The sequence below is a fragment of the Sinohyriopsis cumingii genome, chromosome 15 (assembly GCF_028554795.1).
Source record: "Sinohyriopsis cumingii isolate HCF-2022 chromosome 15, ASM2855479v2, whole genome shotgun sequence".
NCBI lineage: Eukaryota > Metazoa > Mollusca > Bivalvia > Unionida > Unionidae > Sinohyriopsis > Sinohyriopsis cumingii.
In genome coordinates, this window is record NC_142975.1 from 148,779,744 (window position 1) to 148,807,276 (window position 27,533).

Below are 27,533 nucleotides of genomic sequence, written 5' to 3' on the forward strand. Positions count from 1 at the left end.
AGCTTCTATCATCTTCCCATGGGGAAGCCAAATGTTCATCAATTGTTATAATGGGCATAGTGGCTGATTCATTAATTTCTTGTGGAACCGATACACCCGACAAGTCAACATCATCTTCATCTAACCATTTTGCGCTTAACATCTCTCCATGAGCAATAATTGCCATCAGCTCTCTCTCTGTCTTTTGGCAGCCACTCGTATTGGCCGAATTCTTTGCGGGGGTGGGGGGGGGGGCAATGTTAATTTTCGTATATAGGCTACAGCAATTTTACAGCACATGCAAATGGGGGGGGGGGGCATTTGCCTGAAATGAACAAGAGTCTGTTATCAAAGTGTACACTATTTGTAAGGCATTAAGGTTACTGCATCTGGTTGAAGAAGTTGTATGCTTGTGTAGGCTACATAATTTATTTTATGTATTATGTAAAGATGACTGTATAATAGTCAAGCTCTCAAGTTTCCTAGGCTCAGTTATCCATCCTTGGAGGGATAGCTCATGGACTTCAATATATATAGCATCTATACATATAACATAGATGCTATTTAATAGAAGTCCATGGATAGCTATACTATTTAGATGTCTATGGCTCAGTGCAGTCTTTGAATTTAGTAACAGCTTCCCTTAAAAATCTGTCTACAGTCTACAATCTACACTGAATAAAAACAAAATATGATGATGCAAGACCATGACTTCCTTGGCAAGAGCTCAATCGGTTTAGGATTAAACTGGTGGGCTGTTGACGGGCGGGCTAGTGTGTGCCATACCAACGCACCGACTAATTTCCTATTTTTTGATTTATTAAATTTATTGTAAAACATAACATTGTTGACGTCAATTTATCTTGAATACCCCCTCCCCCATGTCAACAATTGTCAAACTTCTTCAAACCCCCTCCCCCTATTTTGTTGACATAATTAATGGACGACCCCTATACTGTTTAAAAATCTACTTGCAAACATAACATATTTTCTGTGTATTTTTCATTTTAAAATTATTTGGTTGGGTACCAACGGAAGGATCCGCCCCGGGTGCCAAATACTTATGCTACTGGATATAATTAAATATTTCACAATGGAATTTAAACATTGGGGGTGGGGGTGGGGTTGGGGTTCTATTTCCACTAAGGACGGAGTAGCGGCTACGATCAGGATAGGGGACGAGCCACTCGTCTAAGGGCTAGTCTTTCCAGAGAAAAGCTGACGATTCCACTGTTCTCGCAGACCATCATTCATGGTCAATATGTGCATCACTATAATAACAGTTAATAGAGCAGTACATGTACATAGCAAACATGCCAAGTTCTATTTGTGTCGGTACTAATTCTAGGTCATTGTTATTGAAACTTCTTGTAGTTCACTATTCACACTCACAGCCTGCATACGTTTACTGTTTTAATTGATGATAGCTTAACACGTGACAGTGAAAGCAAATGTATATTTTCATCAGGCTCTTCAGGCGAAATGTCGTAGTGCATAATATAAGGCCTTGTAATCAATCATTTCATATTAACGATTTTTGGCCGGATTGCAAAGCAAGTCGGGCATAAAGATTGTCCGTGTCAGTCAGGAAGGTGGGCCGTAAGTAGTGAAGGGGGACACTTTACGTACAATGGGAATTAGCATTAAAAACACCCTTGGGACACTTTACGTACAATGGAAATTTAACATGGAGAAAAATCGTGGGACACTTTACGTACAAGGGGAATTAACATGGGAATAAATCGTGGGACACTTTACGTACAAGGGAATTTAACATGGGAATAAATTGTGGGATACTATACGTACAAGGGGAATTTAACATGGGATTTTTTTTTTAAAAAAAAGTTTTTTTAAAATTTAAATTTAAATTTAAATTTAAAAAAGGGGTAGGCAATTCAAAGACTATCTCTTTTCGAGAAATATGGCTGGCCCTGAAAAGGGCCTTTGGGTTTTTTCTTCTTCTTTTAACTTTTTAACTTCTTCCACCATCCTCTTATTTTGTCCATCATTCCTTTCTTCTTTTTCTTTTCTGTTTCCGGCAACCAGTCCGGGTGGCCCATGGCCCGGAACTTCTCTTGGATTTTCATCCAGTTTGTGTTCAGTTTTTCAAATTCATCCCTTTTTTTTCTATTTTCTTCTTCTTTTCTTTCCTTTAACCACTTTTCTTTGATCTTCTTGACCTCTTCGGTCAGCACATTCCTCATTAGTTCTTCAGCTTTCTTAAGTTTTTCTAACCCCCACTTCGCGAAACACCAATCTGTCCATTCTGCAATGTCTTCTAGAAAGCACCTTGCACTCGTCACATGATCTATCGCTTCTTTTAACTTACCCACTTTGACATACGGTGGGTTAATTAAACCTCTGATTCTCTTCTCCTCATCATCTATCATTTCTTTTACAATATTTACGGATAAGTGGAGGCTGGTTACTTGTCTTGAGACGAAGTCTTTTGTCACTGCATACCTCCATTCCTGTTCAACCCTTTCTACTACACTCAATCCATCTACCATCCAATACCAACTTCCCATAAGATCGTTGTATAAAGCTGAAGCTGCTGGCATCTTCTTGTTTGCTTATTCCGTAGAATGGGTTCCAATGGCCAACACTGTTAGTTTTATACTCAAAGCGCGAACGTGAAGGAAAACATCCCCTAAAAACATAAAATGGATCTTACCTAGATCATGACCCAACAACGCGCGTACGTGAAGGAAAACATCCCCCTACTTTCTCATTTCATATAATAAAACCCTAACTATACTCTTCACATACGCTAAGAAACCCATAATCTACTATTCACACAAACATACCTGAGCTCTTACTAACACACAAACACACAAACGCATACCCTCACACTATCTTAAAAAGAGTTAGTGTTTATATACACACTACTCTACCTACACACATTGGCAAATCGATCGTTATTTCTTTTCTAGAGTATTGGGTAGCCCTGAAAAGGGCTGTTTTTTTTAAACTCCAGATGCACCTATCTAATGGTTGCACCTTCCTGGCCTGGCGCCGCACACGCATCTTCTTCCCCAGTCTTCTTTCACCTTTCTTCTGGGGAGCGCAGAGGGAGGATGATTCGCTTCAGCACCCCAATCCTCTGTTTCAGGAATATTAAACGACATCATCTCTTCTCTTTTCTTTTCCTCCTCTTCCCTCTGTCTTCTCTCCTCTTCTTCCTTCTTTACTCTTGCTTCTTCTACTATAGCCTCCGCTGATAGTTCGTTTACTATCCGCCTGGCATATTCCAGGTGCATCTGGAGTTCTAACAGTTTCACTATTCTGCTAGTCATTCTTCTGGCTGTGTTGATCAATCAACAAGGGTAGCTGGACTGCCGAACGAGTTTCAATTTATACTGAAAGCGCGTACGTGAAGGAAAACATCCCCCTAAAAACATAAAATTTATCTTACCTAGATCATTAACCAGAACAACGCGCGGACCTAAAAGAAACACTCACTCACTTTTTTATGCTACCCATCACTTCAATAGACTATCCACATACGCAAAGCAATCCAATCTAACCCCAAATATACACCTCAAACAGCCCAAAAAACTAACATCATTTTAATCTACTATTCACACCAACCTACTTTATCACTTACAAACACAAACACACAAACACATACCCTCATATTTTAAAGAAAGAGTTAGTGTTTATTTTCACACTACTCTACCTACACATTGGCAAATTAATAGTTATTTCTTTTCTAGAGTATTGGGTAGCCCTGAAAAGGGCTGTTTTTTGTTTTGCTATGGCATTCTTTTTTCAGTTTCTAAGAATGCGATGTCCTCTGAGGATAGACTTTCTGGCAATAGGTCTGCTTCTTCGGAAAGAGAAGAAGAATTCTTTGGTGTCGATACGACAATCGACAAAGCCTCTGTCAGCTTCAGGTTGCTGCTGCTGTTGTTGCTGTTGTTGCTGCTGTTGCTGCTGTTTTTGAAGTCTGTACTCCTATGTCCATTCTTCTTTCTCCCTGTTCATTTCTTCTCTGAAGAGCTCTTCTATCAGGTCTTCAGTGATTTTTAACATTCTCACATTCTCTATTTCTTCTGGTTTCGGTATCAGACTGTGTCTGACCCTATGCAAATTCACGTAGGCTTCGTTGAGCTTAGCTAGTTTGGAGCACATCTTCTTAGGAGGATGAGTCGACAATGGATGGCTAGACTGGGAACAACCCGGTTCTTAAAGTGAAAGCGCGGACGTGAAGGAAAACATCCCCACACGGTTTTCGAGCCGCAACGTTCATGAGAGGGATAGTAAGAAATGAAAGAGCATCAATCCAACATTCTTCTAGCTAAACAAACCACAAAGGCATTTTTTTTCAAAACACAACATTTTTTATTCAAAAATCACTTAACACTAACTAACAACAACTCTAACAATAATCCAACATTATAACATCAAACAATTTTTTTCAAATTACAAACATTTTTTTCTTCAAATACAATCTACTTTAAACAAGGCTGACAACGTTGTGAATGAAATTGTGATTTCCACTGTTGGAAATCATTAGGCCATTGATGGACACTACGTTTCCTAGCTTGAGACAAAAGATAAGCATAATGGTCACAAAACCATCGATCTACTTTCACATCGTTTCTAGCAGAAGAACGAGGATCGAAATGAGTCACTAAATGTTCTAAGGAATAGCCCAGGCTGCGATGATGCAGAAAATACACACAATATTGTCCACACACCAAGGAATCTGTGCCTTGTAATTTCACGTTATTGAATCGGGTGGTTTGAGCATTTCTTCTCATAAAGTCAATGATATCGTCTTCCAAAGGGGGCAATCCATACGAATCGAAATATTCCACATAGCCTTCTTGAGGAAAGTAGACGGCTACCCAGTGGGTTCCTGGGAGATGACTATCGTCCGTGTTGATCACGTAAGCTTGATGGTCTTTAGGTTTGCGATGAGGGAGTTCATCTTTAGCACAGACGACGGGATTCCAAGAAGACGTATACGAACTGTGGTTCAAAAGGTAATAAAGTTCCCAGGTATCCATTGTTTTGTGTTTGTTTTCTTCTTCTTCTTCTTCACAGGTAATAATACGTCGTCAATTCGATCCTGACTTTTTGCTTGAAAATGTCTGACGAATAAACGGTTATTCGTTCTGTTTCCTCACTCTGATTCAGGAGAGCTTCGATACGATGGATCTCTTGAGTGGTTAATGCTGGACAAGAATGTTCACGCAAGTCTTTATACCACTGGTGCAACACGTCTTTGTTCGAGATGAGGCTCCAAGCTTCGTCCAGATACTCGTCCAATTTTTCTTCTTGACTCAACATCAGGCATTTATCGTGCTGAATTTGACTGGGATGATCGTTTTGACATCCATAGCAATTTTTCTTGATCAATTCCGTCATTTTGTCGACCAAGTGTTTGGCAAAACAGCAGACTAAATGGGCTTCTTGTTCTGGCCATCTCGACTTCATCATGATATCTTCTTCGTCTTTGTCTTGAGATTCTTCTCCTTCCACGGTCTCCTTACATTCCATCTCCAAAGTTTCTCCACTAGGTAAAGAGGGACAACAGTCTTCCATGGCTTTCTAATAATCTAGAATGACTTCTCTCAAACTGTTGATTTCTATGGTATTATCGAATTCTGCATACAGGATGACGTTCACTGTCTTGTCCAGTGGCTTTGCAAACTGAAGTTCCACACGAATCTGGCCGGATTTTATAGGGTGGAAATGTCCCTCGTCGCTGCCTTGGTCTGGAGTAAAATCGAAAGCCCACAAAGCATAGCCTCCTGCATAATCGTCATACGTAATGCCGTGAGTGGTGTTGGTTCCTAACTGTCCGGTGGCTTCGTACAAGGACAAGTACGATCTCAAGTAATTCTTCTTGGCAAAGTCAGGTTCGAAAGGTCGGGTACACAAGGTCTTGCCATCACGACTGACTTCGATTTTCTTCACTAAAAAGTGTTGAAAGTTGAAAGGATTTTTTTCGGCATCTCCGTTGAAGGCTGTATTCTCGACGATACCAACGATCAAACGTTTGGGTAACTGTCCTTGAAACAGATGATCTTCGGTTATGGATTGCAGTCCAGCAGAAATGGTGAACGTTTTCACTTCCACGCGTCGGATGGGATACTTGGCGGTCGTTCTGCTCAACGTCTGACTGATGTCGTTACCTACTTTAGGTAGCACTTCCACACGTCGCACGTAGAGTCTGGCTTCTTGGATTTTGGTTTTGTAACCGTCACTATCAGCCATCAAATGGAAAGCGGCACTGCTACGATTCAGTCTCAGGCGAACATTCACCCCGTTCAGCAAATATTTCTCTTGCAACCACATGTCCAAATGCAAACGATCCATCAGTTCTAAACTCTTTCCATCTTTGATTCTGTCTCTTCGTTCTACAAATCCCCCATTGTGTTCTTTGGTTGTATCAATTTCAAGTAATTCAAACTGATCTTCATCGTCAGCTTCCCATACCACACAGGCATTGAGATGAGTGTTCTTGGCATCTATTCCGTACGTCAAGAGATTTTCCAGGTAGGCCCGATAAGGGTAAGTATCCATGCTGCTGCTGACCAGTTTGTTGTTCAAGTACAAGTCCACTCCACTGAACAAGGAATGCATGAAATTGTTGACGGGAGCTACTGCTTCAGTGTCTATATCACCTCCTGTCTTATCTACAACTTTGACTTTCAGGTACAAGTAACTGCTATTCAGATCGATGTAATCTTCGGGCTGTCCTTTGATTTCAAACTCGATGGGAGTGGAATCGGTCAATGAGGAGACGGGATGAAATTCCACCCACTGGGATTCTTGCATCGTCATCATGGTGGGGGGCATGGCAAACAGATCCAGTTCCGTCTTGGAACAAGCGCAAGACTCTCGGTGCATCATTTTTTTGTTGTTGCTGTGTTTCAATAATCGAAAACGTCTAAGTCTCGAACGGTTCTTCTTTTCTTGGCCTTTCTCGCTTGAAGTCTGGTGAAAGGGTGTTTTCTTCTTCGTCGTCTCTTTCTGCCTTGTCCTTGCTGAATGCTTGACTCGGTAGCGTGCAGGGCATTTATAGGTGTGTCTCGTCGGCCCAAAATGTCTTTGCCCGTTTGCAGCAAGACATTTTTGCCAGCCCTCATGAAGGCTTCTTTAGGGTTTTGTTTGTCGATGATGACATTTTGGAGAAATTCTTTGCCTTGTGTCAGTGCTGCATCTTTCAAGGCGTGCAATCCGCGTGTCACCATCGGTTTCAACACTGGGGCCACCGAACGAAAGGCCGATTTTAACATGTCTCCTAAACCGTGTCCTCGCTGTCGAGCCACCCCTTGGTACACTGGATACATGACTTACTTACTTACGAGTCGTGAGAGAACCGTTTTCGAAAATGGAGTTTCACCGTGACTTTTCCTTTGGTGAATGGAATATTTTGTCCCAAATCTCCTTTTATAGTAATGTTGACCGTGTCCAAATACGACTTGCTGACAGGCAAATAGTGAGGATGGACAAATTCGCGGTGGACGTGGTAAGTGTTTCCACCTTCCTCGTCAGCGTTCGTGGCAGAATCCACTTTGAAAGGAATGACACGCAGTAACGGCACGGAGGTGTGTCCCACCACGTTGTATTCCACCACATCGGAATACACAAAGATCAAATTCAGTCCTTGGTTCAGTTCTACCGGGCTATTAAAATACTGGCCAAAAGTCACGTTGTCGTAAATGATGGGTAATTCGGGTGGTGTTTTTTGTTCTAATTTCTTCCTCAGCTCCATGTTACCGCCCAACATGTCAAACAATTCAGGACAAAATTCAATGGACACGATTTTACTTCGCTCAAATTTCATCAAGAAGCGACGAGCTACTTTGTGGTACTCCAGGGTGACACTTTTGTTCTTGACAATGTCAAAAGCTTTCCCAAACACGCCATTAAACCTGGAGGCTATGGCGCTGACCAAATGATGACCACTGAAATAATAGCCTGGGAGAATCACAAAGTGGTAGGTCCACGTTTTAGTTTTCTCATTATAGGTTTTATTGTCATATTTGACATTCTTATCCAAGTACTCTTGCAATGGCTCGTCATGAACTTCCACATCGAATTTATTTTGATTGGGAATGACATTGTGAACTTGGGTCGGGTGAATCATTTCCACTAAAGCCACTTCCCAATGGGCTTCGTGATCTAAGGGGATGGCTTGAGGTAATTTGGCCGTGTAACAGCACAACGTGTTGTTGGGAAACACCTCCATGGAACTGTCACTGGGTAAGGTTAAGTAAAATTGGTTTTGGTGACTCATAATTCCAGAGTTCTGTGACTGTCCGAGGGGTTAGTGGATGTCAGAGGCGTGTCTCCGCCCAAAATGGGGTTCTGGTTGTGGTTGTTATTGGAGTGGTGACTGACACTGGCACTGGACACAACGTTCCCGTTCGAGGAGAATTTCAGGGAGGGATTGGGAAGCAGGTAACCGATGCAACTGCTCAATAAAATGGTCCACAATTGTTTGTCTCCTTGTTGCAAACTCAAATTGGCGATGGCTGCCCCGATGACACAATACACCACGAAGATTTGGCAGAAAAAGACGATTTGCGTTTTAGGCACACGTTCTCCACACCACACCCACAAGGGTTGTTTTTGTAAATCTTGCACAGAAGAACTAGGGGAAGAAGGACTGGTCGACGTAGCTGCGTCTGATGTGTGAAAGGGCATGATGGTCACTTCTTCTTTTTATAGTCGATGACTTGCGAAGCGTCGATCCAAGAATCGAAACTGGGTGGATATCCTTTCCAACGTACTTTGACTTCTTTGACACGTCGTTTGCCCACTTTACGGGTTCTGCGTTCGAGAATGCTTTCGATGTCGTACACGTCGTCTTCTTTTTTGGTGACACGTTGTAACTCGGGCAAATAAAACGTTCCTTTGAGTACTTCTCCGTTCATGTCTTCCAATTTATAGACGGCAGGATGACGGCCATGCACTCGTCCAGTGACGCGAAACAATTCGGTCGTTCAGTTAGGTAAGTAACCTTTGTCGAAAGTGCGTTTGGTTTTGCCAATGCGCACCCAATCTCCTACGGCCAACTCTCCACTTTTCTTAGGGACAGCCCTCGTCGGGGACGTACCGAACAGGCGCTCGAACACCAGCACTTCGTTGTCGGGAGTCACGTCTTGCGGGGCACGTCCGATGCTTCGATGGTAAGATTGGTTGTACGCTTGCACCAGGTGCGGTAAGATGTCGATGTACTTCAGAGTGTGGTGATGCGTAAAATATTTCCACATGCATTCTTTCAAAGTGCGTTGAAAACGTTCCACGATGCTGGCTTTGGTTTCGGGATTCTCGGTGGTAAAAAAATGAATGTCACGTTTCTTTAATTCTTTTTGGAAAGCTTGGTTCAGAAATTCGGTGCCTTTGTCCGTTTGCCATCGAAGAGGGCGACGACCGCTTTGTTTCAACACCCGTTGCAGGGCTCGCACTAACTCGCTGCTGGATTTGGAAGTCAAGGGTACGACCCAGGCAAATTTGGAAAAGACGTCGATGACACAAAACAAATATTTGTAACCACGATTGTAGCTGGCCAAATGAGAGACATCGGCTAAATCGGCTTGCCATTGATGATCAATGCCTTCCACTCGGGTGCGACTTCTGGCAAACTTGCGTCGAATGGGTTTGTGTAAAGTGTAAGTAGCTTGTTCTTGTAACCATCGTTGCACTTGAGGTAAACGGAGACTTTTCAGTCGCGTTTTGGCAGCACGATACAATTTTTGAACTCCTGCGTAACCTGCAGGATGCGAGGGATCGTAGTAAATGCTAGCTAAGACTTTTTCCATTTTTTGTGTTGATTGGTGTCTTAATAAGGCACCCACTCTTGGAAGAGGCTACTCTTTTTCTCTTGGGGTATTTTCTTGGATTGCAAGGCTTTGCGTGTGCGACCGGCAATAGGTGTCGAAGAGGAGGAGGAGGAGGATGTCTGAGCAGGGGATATCGGTTCTTGTTTCACTTCTGTCTTCACTTCTGTCTTCACTTTCTTTTTCTCTTGTGAGGAAGAAGGGGTGGCCATCATCTTTTTAATCCATCCAATTCTGGAGGTAGGTGGTGTTGTTAACTTGCGTACTTTTTCTGGTGGAGTTTGAAATCCTTCTTCTTCTTCTTTTCCTTTTTCTGTCTTGACCACTGGTACTGGTACTGGTACTGGTACTGGTACTGGTGATGGTGCTGGACTTTTCATCAAGGTCTTAAAATCTTTCAAAGTGGGTAGAGCTGTTTCGTCTAAAGCTTTCTGGTGAAAGAGTTGCAGTCGTTGCAAGAGTTGACCGTACTTTTGCGATTTTTCTGTTTCGGACAAATCTTGGCGATCCATCAAGGACTGCAATTCGTGTTGTAACTGGGACATCTCGCTCAAATTGGGATTGGGAGGTAAATGCGGGGTGCGTTGTTCTTGCCACCGATGGTATTCCATCCATCGTTTGTAAGGCACTAAAGCTAGTTTTCGTCCTTCCATGGGGTTGTCAGGGGTGAATTCTGAGATCTTGGGACTTCCGAAGGCCTTTTTATCTTGCTCCCATCAGTCCTCCCAACATGGTTCCCAAGACTCCTTTCAGTATGGGGCCTAACAAGAGAGGTAAAATGCCTCCACGTTGGACCAACATCTTCTTTTTTTGACGAATGGGAATTTTCTTTTGAACCATTTTCCGAAGAACGTGACGATGTTTGCCTAAGCATTGTTTCTGGTGTTTGGACAAAGGGATAGTGCCTTTCAAAACGTTCAAACAACATTCGCACACGGTATCGATGACCTCTTTGGAGGCCGTTTGAATGAGTTTTTTTCGTAGGGGTGGAGAAGCTTTGGACAGGACAGATAACAGGTCCCCATGTTTGGCTAAACGTGGTGGTAGTCCTTTCCTTTTCTTTCCTTGGGGTTTTCTGGAGGGTGACATCTTTGAGTCTTTAGGAGCACCTAAAAACACTGATACCCTACTCGGTCACAGGCCTTTTTTATACTGGAACGCGTCGCCACTGATTGTCTTTACGTTTTATCAGTTTGAGGACAGGCATGACACGTCGTGCAGGGGTACGTAACGGACTAAATCGAGCCAGTTCTTGCTTGGACAAATCCAGTAAACTTTGTAACATGCCCGATCTTTCTTGAACTTTGATTTTGGGAGAAGGTACTTTGTGAGCAGCAGCCACTGCTGCTAAATTGGAAGGTCCTGCCACTGGGGAAGCTCTTTTGGGGGTCATCAACGGAGAAGTTCTTGGTGTGATCAACGTCTCCAAGTACTCTTCAGTTCCTGGTGACATCAACGGAGAAGTGGACAAACGTGAGGCTGCCGGAGACGTTGTGGCAGGTCGTGGCTTGCGAGTGTAAGGTTGCGTCCTGGCTGAAGTGCCTCTCTTGCGACTAGTTTTCTTCTTCTGTGGACTTTTCTTTTTTTGAGGACTTTTTCTCTGTTTCTTTTTCTGGGGGCTTCTTTTCTTTTTCCGGGGTGATGGTGGTGGTGTCTGGTAAGAGGAGGGTCCTGCCACTGGAGAAGTTATTCTTCTTGGGGACTTGGTCTTTTTCTTTTTCTTCTTGGGGCTTCGTTGAACTTTTGTCTTGGGGATAACTTTGGGGGCATTAGGATCCCATCTTAAGAGTGAGCGAATGATGACCCCTCCTAGAGTACCGCTCCCTCCAGGTTTCAAAATGATTTGTTTTTTGGTTTGAGTGTCGATGCGGGGATCGGCCAGTTGGACCAAAGCGACTTTGTTTCGATCGAAAAAGCGTTGGGTTTGATGAGGAATCTGAATGATTCCTTGGAGTAATTGACGTGCCGTCACCGTGAACCATCGTAAGACTTCTTTGAGACTAGCTTCTAAGACACGGGCTCGTGTTTGTGGATCTTTTTCTCGGCTGATGCCATACAAGGCACGAATCAATTTGACGGGAAGATGAGACTGAAGGGACGTCATGTTCACACTGTGTGAGACAGACGAAAAAGGGTCTGAGGTTTTTATAGATTTTTTTCATGGGGAGTGAAATGAAGTCGAGGACGGAGACGTGTACAGGACAGGCCCTCCGTCTTGGCACCAGTGGTGAAACAAGTGGGTACGAAATCGCAAATCCTCGGGGGTCGTAGGTTTCAAATCGACGAGTAAATAGGCGTGTGGAGTTTGAGTGGCATCGTCGTACGCCTGAGTCAGCCAAGGCGTTCCTAACTGTTTGGCTAAGACTTGCACTTGCGATTTATCTCGAGGGCTTTTAAACAAGACCACGTAATGCGCATTGAGACTGATGGTGCAATGGGCTTTACTTTGTTGAAACAAATTTTGGGTGATGTAAACGACACTGGCATTACGGTGATGCCCTTTGCGCGTGAACCACAATTTAATTTCTTCTTCGTCTTCTCCTAACATGTCGTCGAAAATGACCAAATGGGTTAGACGGGAGTCAGAGACGATGCCATCGTCTTCTTTAGGAATGCCTTCCACAAACACGATGGAATCGCCTTGACTTTCACGCAAGAGGCTGTACGCCGATTGCCACTCTTTGTAACACCACACGATCCGTTGAGGTGGCCGATCGATCAAATGATGTTTATGTTCGATCAAACGTTTGACGAATTCGGTTTTGCCCGAACCGCTAGGTCCAGCAATGAGCATGTTAAAGGGATGGCGAAGATACAAAGCCTCCCAACTGGCACGATCTAAGTGTTCGTCGATGACTTTGACAGTAGAGGAAGAGGGAGCAGAGACAGCAGAGGTAGCCATGGTATGAGAAATGTCACTTGTGACACGAAAAAACAAACAAGACAAGAGTTTATATACTTTTTCAGAACACGTTTATTGAATGTTTTTTTCAAATATGAACACGAAAGACAAAAATACATACAACCCAAATAGTGATGTACAGGAATATAAAACACATCAAAGCGATCAAAGTGAAATATAAACAAGTGTCTGTACAACATGTTTTGGTTAACCAAGATGTCCTAGGGACAGTGTGTAATGTTCTTACAGTCTCTACATGAGGTATTGTCACACAAGTGTCCTCCCGGAATGACCTTTCAGGCATGTCCATGACAGTCCTGTCCTGAAGCGAGTGGTTGTTCTCGGTGACAGGTTCTTCTGGCACCGTCACTAACACAGGTTGAAAAGTAACTTTTTTCCTTGAACAACTCTTGTGCATACTGGGCCACTTCTTGGGTCCAAGCCTCAAAACCCCCCTTTTTCCAATCACGAACATCTGTCCAATGAGGGTGTAAGTCACAAGCTACACACACATCGTCATACACGTCTTGGGTCGCTAAAAGTTGACGAATCTTTTTTTCCTGTTGAGGTCGAGAAGTATCCAGATGAAAACGCAAGGCTTTGAACAAAAGGAGTTTTTCGTGACCATTTAAGGCCATGGAGGTGGTAAGTACTGATCGTAAAGAGTCCACAAAGAATCGGCTGGTAAACGAAATCCCAGAAAACAAGTCACTAAGACACACACCACTTGTCGTCCAAAATTGAATGGATACAGTTCTTGTAATAATCGATGGTAATGATCCACGGTTTGAATATGGTCATTGAGTTCCTTCCACGGAATCTGTTGGATGACATGTGACATAAACCGTGGCATGGCAGCCTGTTTTTATATTCTCTTTTTTTCGGATGCAATAGACGTACTTTCTAGCCAGAGATCTTCGTTCTCCAGTAGGGAATCTAAATCTTGCATACTGTAACCGAAACGTCAGAGTTCGTTTAGGTGTTTCCTCTTCCTCTAAGTAGATTCCACGTAAAATATGTTGGTAATCCTTTAACTTGTCTTCCTCAATGCATTGCACTAGGTGAATCTCGAAGTAACCATAATCATGAACATGTCGATCATTAGCAACCTCAAAGTGTTGAACAATGTCTGACCATTGAAAGAATTTCTGACGAATCAGTTCTCTTATACCATTCAGGTACCAGTGGTTAAAGATCTGGTGACGTATCGGATGCAATTGTTCTTTACGTTTCACTTGTATTTTGACCAGCTCTCGGTAAATGCGTTCTCTCAACTCCACAGGCAAAGCACGAATGTTCTCTTGTAAAGTATCCATGAATAGGTCATACTAAATCCTCTTTGGTCTGACACAAGAAATGTACTCTTTGCACAAACATGGTTTCACTTCAGTGTCAAATTTAAATCGTTGAGTCACTAATCTACACATTACAATTCGTTCAGAAGTTTCCTCTTTCACCAAGTTGACATTGTGTTCAAAAAGTTTGTAATTCGTTAACTCTTCCTCTGGAATTCGATGCAGTACGTTTACAATGTAGTAACTACAATCGTCCATACCAAACCATTCCTTTTTATAACCAGAAGGTCGTTGATCAATGTCTGTCCAATGGAACACTTTCAATTGAATCAGTCCTTGTATAGCCTTCAGGTACCAGTGGTTCAAACACCGGTGACGTATCGGATGCAATTGTTCTTTACGTTTCACTTGTATTTTGACCAGCTCTCGGTAAATGCGTTCTCTCAACTCCACAGGCAAAGCACGAATGTTCTCTTGTAAAGTATCCATGAACAGATGATTATGGTAAAAAGTTACTTCAATGTCTCGGTCCCACTAAGGGTAAGTAATGACAATTCGGTGACCATCGAGCATGTTCAACGAAGGCCGAATCTTGCGGTTCCCAGTGGTGAAGTGACACACCGCAACTGAAGCACTTGACTTTATCTCCTTCGCCCAAGTAGAAAAATCCGGCTCTGGCTAATTCTTCGGGGGTCGGTCCTCCCAGATACTTTGGCCATTTTCCTTTGAACGATTGAAGACGATTTTCAAAGTCGCAGTATTCCGACAAACGCACAGGAAACGAATATTCGTTTTTCACAGGTTCGTTTCGATGAGGGTTGAGTGAAATGGGTAGGAGTTTGCTCAGGGCTGGATGACATCCGTAGGGAGGTAAACGTGAAGGTCGACATTCCCCTTTAAAACGAAACCCAGTAAAATGTCCAAGAGGACGAGCAGCATCGCTTTCGCATCCCACAGGTTTGACACGCACAGCATCACTTTCCATGACAGGGGTAGGGGTACTAAAGTTCCCATGATGCTTTACGGCATCGCTCAGGTCACAAGGTACAGCATCGGTCCCATCGCAAGGCTCACAATCGCACTCGTCTGCAAACTCCGTTACGCAATTACAATGGTAACCACATGGACAATCGCAGTTTCCTTCCGGACATTTTCCGTCGCAATGCATGGGTCTTATCCATCCAATATTAGTCACACTAGAGGAAGATACAGCTTTTTTACAATCCCCAAACTGGAACGATGTCTTTTTCAAAGTATTCATCTTGTTCGCTCGGTCTTGGTAGTCACAATGAACTATCGATCTTGCCTAGGGTTCCTTTTCTATATACAGACCAATACCGACGTGACCGTACGGTAAGGTGAAATGATTGGGAAGTCGAACTCGCTTCTGGTATACAATTTGATAGACTTTTTCCAGGGGCCGACTGACGATGTGGTGAGTGGGTAAACGTACAATCTTGTTAGGTTGGTAGGTGGTCACTTTAAAGTTTCCATCCTCTCCCGATTGCAAGGCTTCTTTCAATACCCCAAAGTTGACCACTCGACTGGTACGATAATTCAGAGTCAGTCCTTTCACTTTGCACGTCGTGTGCACTTCTCCTTGTTTGTCACGGTATTCGTAGCCGTAATTTTTGGGACCGCCACTGACGAAACTTAGAATCTTGTCGTCGGGATGTTCGTCTGTCCAGGCTCCTAAACGGTCTCCTTCGATGTTAGGGTGATGTTGAATCGGGTGATGGATGTAAATGCAACTGTCCGTGTCAAAGTACAGGACGCGTTCCCCTAACAGTTCTAAAGCTTCGTACAATTTTAAGCGAGCATGGGCTGTCACGTAAGCCGCAATGATGACATTTCCAAAAGGGTCGTCTTGTACAAAGTCCAGATCTTCTTCGTAATTGACCAAGATCAAATTCTCTCGAACGACGTCCACGTGTTTCATGTATTTGGTTTTGTCGTGAATCATCTGGAAGTAGCGGGAAGGTTCTGTCAAATATTCCGTCTTGGGTAAACACGGTCGTTGTGCCATTTTGCCCCACAAGCAATTTAACATCACTTTGGCAAACGATCGCCTGCCTTCGTTTTTCTCGATGTGGTCTAAAGTGATGCCTTCTTGTTCGTAGTATTTCTCTTTGAATTGTATTTGGTCTTCGGGAGTGTGACACCAGGAAGGATAGCCGCTGGCTTCTTGCTTCAGTTTCAAAAAGGCATCCACGTAGTCGGCGAAAATGCCTTTCTGCGTGGGGTCACCCTTGCGGTATTGTTGTGTCTTGGGAAAGTGGCAAATTTCGTACACTTCTAACAGTTGGTATCCCATGTCCATAGCTTTGAACAATTCTACGCTGACCCAGGTTCCCGTCAAGGCCCGTTCTTCCTGGCTGTGCTGACAAGCTTGGTCTTGGTTGCACGTTTCGGCACAAGTACGGCACAAGGGAAACATCAATTTGCCTTGACAATGGTGAGGTAAGACGGGATGGTATAGGTTCGTGGGAGGCAAAACTTTACACTTGATCAAGCCTTCGTATTGTCGAATGTTTTTCAGGTCGATGTGTTCCGTTAACAATTGCGGGTGCCCTACGGGAAAGCGACAATATTTGCACACGTAGGGATACAGCGAACACACGTCCAAGTATTTGATTTCTTCTCCTTTCTCTTCGTCGGCTTGGTACAGCAAACAGGTGGCATTGGTCCTTCCTCCGTACAAACTATCCCTCGGGTTCAGCGGGTCCACGAACTGGTAACTTTCCACAAGGCGTTTAAACTCGGGATCGGTTTTCAAGCGGTGATCGTATTCGTGTTCCCACATTTCCACCACTTGGTATCCTTCCTGTTCCAACTTTAGGCGTCGCTGACAAGTGTCCTGGTACAAGTCTTCCATGGTTCGTTGCAAAAACTGATTTTTAGTGCCACGGTCAGGGTAACAGACGGGACATCCGTGAAATAAGCAACCGTTAAACTCGTACACGATCTTGGGGTTTTCTAAGTCCCAGCCATCGACCGAATACGTTCCGATGGTCTTTTCGCCCCCTCCGTTGCGGGCATGCTGAATCCACTTGTCTTCCTTGTCGCACAAGTAATGTAACCAACGTAGGGCTTTGACCGAGTATTGACGTTTGACAAAGTGGGTCGTTTGAGGACTGATGACAGCCACGGTCTTTTCAGGCATGAATCGTTGTCGATACACTAAGGAACACGCTTTGGCAATGGTGCAAGCTTCTTTCAAAGGATCGACCCCTCCGTGTTCCATGAACAGTTCTCGAAATTTTCCACAGCAACGCCGTAAAATGTCCACGTCGGAACGACAATACTTTAGCATTTCTTCCTGAAAGTCGAAGGGGTCCGAGGCGTGAATCTGGTACCAAGCGTAGAAAGCTTCTCGTTGTTCGGTACGCATGTTGTCGGGGTCGTAATAGTGAGCCTCAGGCAAATGGGGTAGAACGGCGTGTTGATTGGCTTCCGTATTGAAAAAGTGTGGAAAGTACCCTTTAGCCATTTCTGTCATTCCAAACGTTTTAGGCATTCGACTCAAAGGCATGGCCAAATAGCTCATCGAATCTTTAAACTGCACTTGTCCCACTTGCATGAAAATGATTTTGGCTCCGTTCAAAGTCACTTTAGGACGTTCGGTGCCTTGTTCCGTATAATATCTGAGAAGAAACTGTCCATCGTATCCGGAGAAATTGTGAGCCATCACTGTGGCATGGCGATGACAATCTCGGTAACGTTCGATGTCCTCTTGGCTCCACGTCTTGTCCACGGGGTCTAAGACCCATTGGGCAAAATCGGCTAACGTGTTGGGTCCCCGAAAGATTTTTTCACGCCCTCCGGGTATCTTGCTGCAGTGAGGGCAATGACTGAAGATAGGTTCTTGAATGCACTTCTCGCACGCTCGATGAGCCACGCAGAAATTAGGAATGTGAATGCCAGTTTCTTGCATGCATTCGAAATCGAAAAAGATGAAATTGCCTTTCTTCTTGTGACCGTCCTCTTTCTCTGGTGGGGGTTGGTATTTTTGCACGTAACATTGGTGTTCCAAGTCCACGATGTGGTGACAAATGTGACATTTTTTCTTTCCTCGACATACGTGTGCCTTGGTATTATTGGTACGTATGACTTGTTCACACGTAGAGCACAATCTCAGCAGTTGACAAGCGCATTTCTTCTGTGAACCTTGCGTTTTCAGATGTTGTTGGTAACAGGTAGGGCTGACAAACGTGCGCAGACAAGTGGAACAAGGCACTGGTTCTTCGCTCAGACAGGGTGAAGAGGCCAAACATCCTGTGCATTTCGATCCACAATGCTTGTGTTGCTCTCGATTGTTATAACCATGGTCACATTTCTCACAGTAATAACCGTATTTCAGGAATCCAGTGATACTGGTAATGGTATCGAAATGTTCATCGTGATAATAGACATGAATGTATTTTCCGTCCTTAAAGTCTTGGCCTCGAAACAACAGAGGTCCGCGCACTTCTTGAGGGTGCACTTTCAAGGTGTAGCGTGGAGCTAGGGCATCTTGCAATTTTTGCATCTCAGGAATGCCACAGGGTGTGTCTTTGGACAGGCCAGCTTGTTGCAACAGGAGTTCTGCTTCGTTTAGTTGCTTGGCTCGATGGGAACGTTGAATAGTGTTCCAGGTTCTTTTCCATTCTACCGTGTCGTTCTTGTCGGCATAGGTTCGTCCCACCACGATGGCACGGGCTAAACACATCTGGTCATGAGAGTTGTTAATTCGGACGAGACTCTTTTTGGTGTTGCGAAGGTCGTCCACCAATAACATCTTTTTGCGTCCTGTCCCTTGAGGAGGAGAGACGTGGGTCATGTCCAGTGTGGCTTTACCATCGGTGATGTCAAACTGATCATTAGATTGTTGTACGTGTTGAATCTTGTCCATGACTTTGGAAGCAGTCAATTCTGCAGGGGTGCTAAACTCGATCCAAACAGGGGATTTCAAACCGTCGTGTTGTATGGAAAGTCTCAAACGATCGTCTTCTTTGGGTTGACATTGTCGCTTGAGTGCAGTGAGCAAAGAATCCCACACCTCAGTGATGAACACTTCTGCTTTCTCTAACGGCACTTCAGCCTTGAAATCTTTAAACTTCACCGTGTATTTGTAAGCCGTGGTTCTAAATTTTCTAGAGGAGCGCTTTTCCGTCTCTCGAATGGAATAGTACTTTTCAGGGTTGACTAAGGGTGGTGAACTTGGTTTAGAGGGTTCGGATTCTGGTTCACTCATGTCCTCTTCAAAATCACTGGCATGAATTTGTGCCAAGATTTCAGCCCTGGTACGAGGCGATAGATCACGTTTCTGCCTCTTACTTTCTTCTTCTTTCTTCTCGAATGAATGGGATCATTTCATCTTGAAAGCAAAAAGTCAAATGACTCAAGTTCAAACACCATAAACTACTTTATAGTCATAGCAGACCAGCGTATATAAAAGGGTGTGTGTCCTGTCCTTTCACTATTCATTTCACTCTCAAGCCGAACACAACGATGGAAGAGACTGACCAGATGGAACGTTTCGTTAGAGCTTTGCGAGGGGTCATTAGAAAATTCTCTTCAGACCAGCCGACAGACTACTCTCCTTCCTTTCGAGATAAAAGTCAAGATACTTGCTATATCTGTCAGAAGAAAGGGCATTGGTCTTCAGAGTGTCCAGACCGTCAAAAAAGAAAAAAAACAGGGACTAAAAAAGACAAAAGTCAAGATACCTGTTATTATTGTAAAGAAAAAGGACATTGGTCTCCAGATTGCCCAAAAAAGAAACAAGAGGAGTCAGAAGAAGAGAGGAATTCTTCAGAAGAAGAGAGGGATTCTTCAGAGGAAGAGAGGGATTCTTCTGAGGAAGAAAGAAGACAGGTGAAGAAAAAGAAACAGGAGAAAAAAAGAAGAAGGGAAGAAAGCGAGGAGGAAGAAGAGGAAAAGAGTGTGACGGTGAAGAAATTCAAAAAACAGAGAGACTAAACAAGGAGAAAAGAAGAAATCAATGAACTTATTATTAAAGTGTTGTGTTGTGAATTGTGAATTGGATTGTAAAAATGGAGAAAAGAATAAATGAATGATATAAGGTAAGAGTCTTTGAATTTTGATTTTAAAATAAGAAGCTACACTCACGCACTCATACACAGACACGTACTATAAGGGTAACATGGGTGAGTTTTTTTGAGTTATTGGCAAATTGAAATTGTATTTCTTTTCGAGAAATGTGGGTGGCCCTGAAAAGGGCCTTTTTTCTTCATGGTGTAGGGGTGAGTTTAAGCAATCAATTTTAACTGCCTTAAGCCTTTGCCACGGCCAAGGCCTACTTCTGGACTGCGTAATGTTGATGATGATAATGATTGGGTTGAAATCACTAAGGGTGGTACGGTAGGCTTAGTCACAGGGTTGACATGTTTGGCTCGGGAAGGTCGTATTCTCTTCGGTCGTGATAAAGAAGTCTGATACATTTGTTTCAGACTTCTTAACTCCGCTAAAATGTCCAACAGTACCGTGACCGTTTGATTTTCACCCTCTTGTTTCTTTGCTGCTACTTCTTCTTGCTGTTGTTGCTGTTGTTTTTTTCTTACCTCTTCTTCTTCTTCTTGTTGCTGTTGCTGTAGGAGAAAAGCCTGTTCCGCTTCCTTTTGTCGTTGTATAAATTTCTCCAATTCTTCTTTCTGTCTCTGTCTAAAATTCTCCACTTGCGGTAATGAAGAAAGTAACGAAGGTTCCGGAACAAATTCTTGCGAGGAGAGAAAATCCACAAAATCCCAATTCACCTCTTCTGAAAGTAAGTCCGAGTTCCCTTGGGCAGTCTCCCCTGCTGGTGCACCCCAATGGACCGTTTTCTGAGTTTCCGTCATGTTGAATCACTGTCGCATAGACTGACTGCACACAAGTGCTAGCGAATCTATATTGACTACGTGACGTCACAGACTGCTCTCTTCGGATTGGATGCGAGCTGACTGAATTCTGTAACGCGTGTTCGGATTGGTAAATGAACTCAATCCGTTTCAATCCTTCCTCCGCCTATAAATAAGCGCCGTTCAATGCATTGATTCACCTGTTCTCGTCGCTTCAAGATGTGGACTACAGTTGAGTCATCCACCCTTGTGTCTTCCATGATGTTTCGGACAGACTTGCTCATGTATGTCCGATCCAAGTGGACCGTTGTCCACAGGACAAACACCAGCCTGTGGATACGTAGGATCTACGTAGAAAGACAAGGATGCCTGAAAAGAGTGCTGATGTACGGACCAACAGTAAGACGCAGCCTAAGGACAAGAAGAAGACCAATGCGGTGCCATTTATGTTAATGAATACATTAACATAAAACCCAAAGGCCCTTTTCAGGGCCAGCCATATTTCTCGAAAAGAGATAGTCTTTGAATTGCCTACCCCTTTTTTAAATTTAAATTTAAATTTAAATTTTAAAAAAACTTTTTTTTAAAAAAAAAATCCCATGTTAAATTCCCCTTGTACGTATAGTATCCCACAATTTATTCCCATGTTAAATTCCCTTGTACGTAAAGTGTCCCACGATTTATTCCCATGTTAATTCCCCTTGTACGTAAAGTGTCCCACGATTTTTCTCCATGTTAAATTTCCATTGTACGTAAAGTGTCCCAAGGGTGTTTTTAATGCTAATTCCCATTGTACGTAAAGTGTCCCCCTTCACTACTGCCGTACGTCTGTCTCGTAAAAGGGTCTGCATTTAGGTTGTTTTCTCTTACTATCCGCTGTTTTCACGTGACGTCATAAACGTGCATACTTCCATATCCGCCGTTTTGATTGTCTAGCCATACAAACCGGCACCAAACATTTTTCATCCCACATAATTATGAAGGCATGTCTCATTTTGTGCGCAAGGATATAACATAACATCACATTCTGTTGTGCATATCAACTGCACAGACCAAATGCGTGACTTTTCTCCCCTTTTTTCTTGAAGTAAAACATTGAAATTTCAACCATCTTTGTTTTTCTTTCATAAACAAATAGATCCATCAATAAAAACAGACGCATAAACAAATGGATACACAAAAAAGTAGAAACATGTAATGGTTTTCAATTTACATGGGCTGAAATCAATCATTTGATTATAGTTCAAGTTAAAAAGCTAACTGTTCATATATATTCTCATATTTTTAAAAGTATTTCAAGGATAATCGGTTTTGACACTCCGTCAAAGTCATGCTCCGTTAGGCAAATCTTTCGTTTTAATACACTGAAGACGAATTTTCTTTGAACGGTTATCGCTTACATTTTGTATCATCCTACGTGCATAATCTCCACCACAAATACAAGATTTGACCCTACTTATTAAAACTGGTTTGTCAGCTGTCTTTGACATGTGCACGTTTTTACGAAAAGCATTTGTACATAAAAGTTCAGGCATGATACACATGCTATGAAATTTTATTTCCGTAACTGTTATTGTATCCCGAAGATCATTGTCCGGAAATACTCTTTCGAGGTGACAAACTTAGGGTCAAAACACAATTATTTTTTTAAAGACAATATTGCCTGTGTAAAAAAATAACTGCATTTCTATTTGATAGCAATATGCACGATTACGGTTTAACTTCAATATTCTGTCTTTTTAAATATCCTAATCGACAATTAAATCAGATTATTATCTTGAATATACGTGATGACTCGTATTGATAAAGGTTTGTTCGGGACTCAAAATGGCGGCGAAAGATACGCACTCGTTGCATTGTGGGTTGTCGCGTACACAGTAACGCAAGGTGGTTTTTAGCTGTAACATGTGTGAGTGTTAGGTCACTGTGACGTATATTTCATAAACCTGCGATCACATTTACTTTTAGCACATCCTCCGGCACTGTATTACTAGGCAAATAGTAGTACTCCCCGAGGACATCGAAACCTTGCTACGCATGCCTTGAAGTTAGTTAAACCTTGCTATGTAATTTTAGAGGTGACCTTTTCATTCAGGCATGAAGCTGCATACAATTTTTTTTTCTAAACTTGAATAATCAGTTAATTGACTCTCAGTTTCTTGGCAGAATCTTTTTCCCCCATTTTTCAGATCAGTGTGTAGCACTGAAAGATGTAGAAATTGGATATGCCTGCATGCATGCGTACTAACGTACACATATATATACATGCATACATACATACACACACCTAAATGCATACATACATATATACATACATGCATGCATGCATGCTTACATACATACATACATGCATGCATGCTTACATACATACATACATACATACATACATACATGTATGCATACAGACATACATGCATGCATGCTTACATACATACATAAATACATACATACACACACATACATACATACATACATACAATGCCGGATTAAGGCCTTCCATGTCCCTAAGCACTGAAACTATTATGGTGGCCCCCCCCCCATGTGAAACTTGAAAGAAAACAATATTAAAGCTAACAACGTTAAAAATAAGTGTTGCCATCACTCGAAATAAAAAACTTGTACATGCAGCTCGAAATGGACATATATAATTCATTCAGTTTTATCATCATGAATTAATTAGAATTTTTTTCTGGTGTCCCTGTTGGGCTGGTGCTCTAAGCACATGCTTAGTGTGCCTAATGGGTAATCTGGTCATACATACATACATACATACATACATATACATACACACACACACATGTACAATGTAGCTTGCAGAATATGTTTGAACAGCGATTGTTAACAAACTTTAACTTCCTCTCTAGGAATGCCTACCATGGCGCAAGCCCTTACTTGATGGGACTTACTGCCTTGTCAACTTGGCGATATAATGTGCCTACCGGATTTGGTATCCATCAGGTAGGTAAAACAGTAGTTTTGCTTCCAACAGTGATTTTCATGCCAGAGACTAATAACCCACCAAAAACTTTAGTAAACGATCTTAAAATCAATGTTGTCCATTTCTGTAATTGTGTGAGTATACAATAGATTTTATAGACTTAATCTTTGTTTTAAAATAAGACCCAAGGTACATGTACGCCATGGACAGGAATCTTTTGTAAATGAACTTCACTTCCATTTCATATTAAAACATTGTCAGTTGAGATCTTTACTAGAATTCCCAAACTCTTCAACTTGAATGCATGCCTAACTAAATGGTAGATTTGCACTAACGAACAGAACCAATCTAACAAGAGGTTCAAAACATACAGTTTATTTACATGACAGATATAAGTGGAAATTCTTTAGGAACACTTTGTAAGTAATACAGTGTAATTACATCAAAGGAAACAAAAAGGAGTCGGACAGTTGGCTCAAGTTAAAGAGTTTTGTGAGTATTGTACCAAGTGATAATACATGTTGTTAAATAAAGATATACACTAAACTACATGCGTTTTTTTCTGAGGCGACAGACGGAACGAGTTTGATATGACGTATGACATGAGGCTGGAACATATTCATAAGCAACATCAAACAAGTTCTTTCGCCAAACTCAATACAAAACTCAAATGCGGTTTTGTATTTATTTCATACTCTTTTGTGCTTTCTATTTGCTTTTATCTTTGTTGTATGAATGAAATTCAAAACGAACTGGAATTTATAAAAGTTTGTTTAGCTTTACTGTATGATTGAAATTCAAAACAAACTGGGATTTACAAAAGATTCACTACATCAAAAAATATCCCTTTTGGACGTCAATGAAGAGAAGAAAGTAGTTCGAATCTGGGTGTTTGATAAGGTAATAAGGGTTGAACAGCTGTATTGAGCATGTACGATTAAATGGTTGTGTAATAAATTGATAGAAGAGACAAAAGGCAGAAGACAGAATATTGCCTGTTACTACATTCATCATTGATTGGTGAAAGATGGCATTATGATGATTTATGAATGTAAGCATTATCTAGATTCAAGTGATACCTATATAGTGTACAAGGGTGAGTGGCAGAAAAGTTTTAATTTAAAGAATAAAAATCCTCGTGCATGGAACATACATTGTACCTTATGGGTACTTGATATTTGACCATTTATCTTAACTTGTTTGCTTTTTCTTCATTAAGAGGTTAGTGTTAGGACTGGTCGGCCTGGTGTCAGGATAATGTGACTGGGTGGGACATCATGTTACATGTCTGCGGCATGATGCCTCAGTACTAGATATCACTATAAACTGTCACACTGCAGACATCATAGCAATATTGTTAAAAAGCTACTTTTAAAAGAATCCAAATCCAAATTTTCATCATTTATGGATCTTGTAGACAATGAATCCAGATCCTTTCCGTGGCCCTTGGGGTGGAGCTCGGTGCAGAGACTCACCATCTCAGGTAAGAGCAGCTAGATTTGTACATATAAAATATTTTAAAAATTTGTTAGAAGCCTCTCTTTTATTGAATGTCAATTAGAGAATTTTTGTTATCCACAACCGTAACTATTGAATTGAACAATAATGCAAAATATAAGTACTGGTGTATGAAAATAATTTGTGTCCCAGAAATTGCATGCCTTGTCTCATGTCTCATAATATGCTTGTCATGTCCTAATATATGTCTCAGGACTTACATATCCTGTCTCATGTCTTATTGTCTTGTGTCTCAGGAATTACTCCATTATATATCATATCTCAGTGTCTCTTGTCTCATACATTGCATGCCATGTCTCAGCATTTGAACTCTCTTGAATTGCATGTCATGTCTGTGTCTCATGATTTATGTCATGTCTCATGTCTTTTTGTGATTTACATTCCAGAAATAATTCACCTCATTTGTGATTTGAGTGTGAATTTTATATTGTACAACTGCATAGTTTATCTCATTATCCCATTTATAGGTTACAATGCTATAGTATTTAGTTCTACTTGTTTCACTTTCAATATGAACGTGGGCAAGTATGCATTGACCATTTCACAGGTAAAATATTTAAGTCCCTATAAGTCTCATTGGCACTTTGTTCTCTACCTTCATACAACAGGAGGTGCTGTTGCACAGTTGTTCATAAGCAGTTACTTAATTTGTATTACAAAGCCTAATTACAAAAATGATTTCAAGTTCAAATCATATTAGAACATTCAAATTGTGGTTTTCAGTTATGTAGGTTATGCTGACGTCTTTGTTGAAGGAGTGAATAATGAAAAAGAATGAATTTATGAAGAATTTCCGACTTTGTAAATATTTCATGAAGTTAAAGTAAATATCAGCTTTTTCTGTATCAGCTAAAACCAGTCTTTCTTGTAAATAGACTATCAGACATTGTGATTGTCCAGAAGGTCAGTGTCATGCGGGGGACATGTATGTCAATCAGCTTGAAGATGTTCTCCAGTATTCCTTCCCTAAAGGAAAAGTGGGTGGCTTCTTTGCCGAGTCAATACAGGTAAATTATAATTTGACTGTAAATGCATTGATCATTTTTCTTTGATTTCAAAAGAAGTTCAGAAATCTTGTCATAGGCACCTCTAAAATGCATTGATGATGTAAAGAGGAAAATCCAGTAGTTTTAAACAGACACATTTAAAGAGGTACTGATCATTTTAAACATCTGTACTGATCATTTGAAACATCTTGGGTCTTTAAAGAAAATTTCTTTCTTTCTGATATGCTGTTTTGCAAGATTCATCATAAGAACTTTGCTATCAAGACAAAAAGTATTTGCATTTTGGATATTTTCTGCTTATACCACTTTGTTGTTGAATTTCAGGGTGTTGGAGGAAGTGTGCAATTTCCCAAGAACTTTCTGAAAAGGGCCTTTGAAATGATTCGGGCCAGGGGAGGTGTTTGTGTCTCAGACGAGGTATGATTTCTTTTGCCCCTTATACAACTTGTAAAAACTTTTTTAAAGATCTTTTATTTTATTATTTTAAGAGTTAACAAAATGAGAGGGGCCCAGGATGCAGAGTGGTCTGCGGCAATTGCCCTACAGATATCACTGACATCTCACTTCTGTCTGTGTGGGTTTGAATCTTGGGTTCAGCCATTATGGATATGGGAGAAGGCTTGCCAGTAGTGTCCCATGGGTTGGTGGATATTCCCAAGGTTTTCCTGAGTTCTTCCTCCACTAAATATACTGGCCACCATGTGTAGCCTATTATGTGATGAAAAATGACATTAAAACCATAACAACAACAAAATCTGAACTGAATTGTTACTCAGTTATGTAAAGCATTTGATAGTGTATTTAAGAATTCAAGTTTTTAATGCACAATGCAATACAATTTTTATCAAATTATGCAATTTTACAGAAGTGCCAGGTCCTACATCTAGATCTAAATACATGCATATCATTACCACATATTACTGAGAAATGTCACTCTCCATATAAGGAATGGACTAGATTGAGGTAATAAACTTTGTTTTGAGGTGCATTTGTTCTGAGGTGCATTTGTTCTGAGGTGCATTTGCAGCATTACTGAGTCTAACACCAGAACTGAGAAGCTGAATGTACATGTACATTTTTTGTACTTCCCTTGATGTTTGTTTATATATTAATAAAGTTTTTTGCGCACTGCATAAATAGTTTTCATAGAGTTAAGAAACTTGGTGAGAGAATGCACCTTCATGCATATTACAACCTCATCACAAAAGTTGGTCACTGTGACCCATATTTTTGTTTTACTACATTGGTTATG

General features: G+C 41.7%; 1 protein-coding gene across 1 annotated transcript in view; it reads left to right on the top strand.

Moving 5' to 3' along the window:
- Positions 1 to 27,533, top strand: part of LOC149783035 (alanine--glyoxylate aminotransferase 2, mitochondrial-like) — a 64,054-nt gene that overhangs the window by 26,126 nt on the left and 10,395 nt on the right. The window contains exons 6-9 of the mRNA XM_089934625.1: positions 23,683 to 23,776; positions 25,174 to 25,239; positions 26,150 to 26,281; positions 26,606 to 26,698. Of these exons, the coding sequence (XP_089790751.1) occupies positions 23,683 to 23,776; positions 25,174 to 25,239; positions 26,150 to 26,281; positions 26,606 to 26,698 (385 nt within the window). The remainder of the gene's footprint in view (positions 1 to 23,682; positions 23,777 to 25,173; positions 25,240 to 26,149; positions 26,282 to 26,605; positions 26,699 to 27,533) is intronic.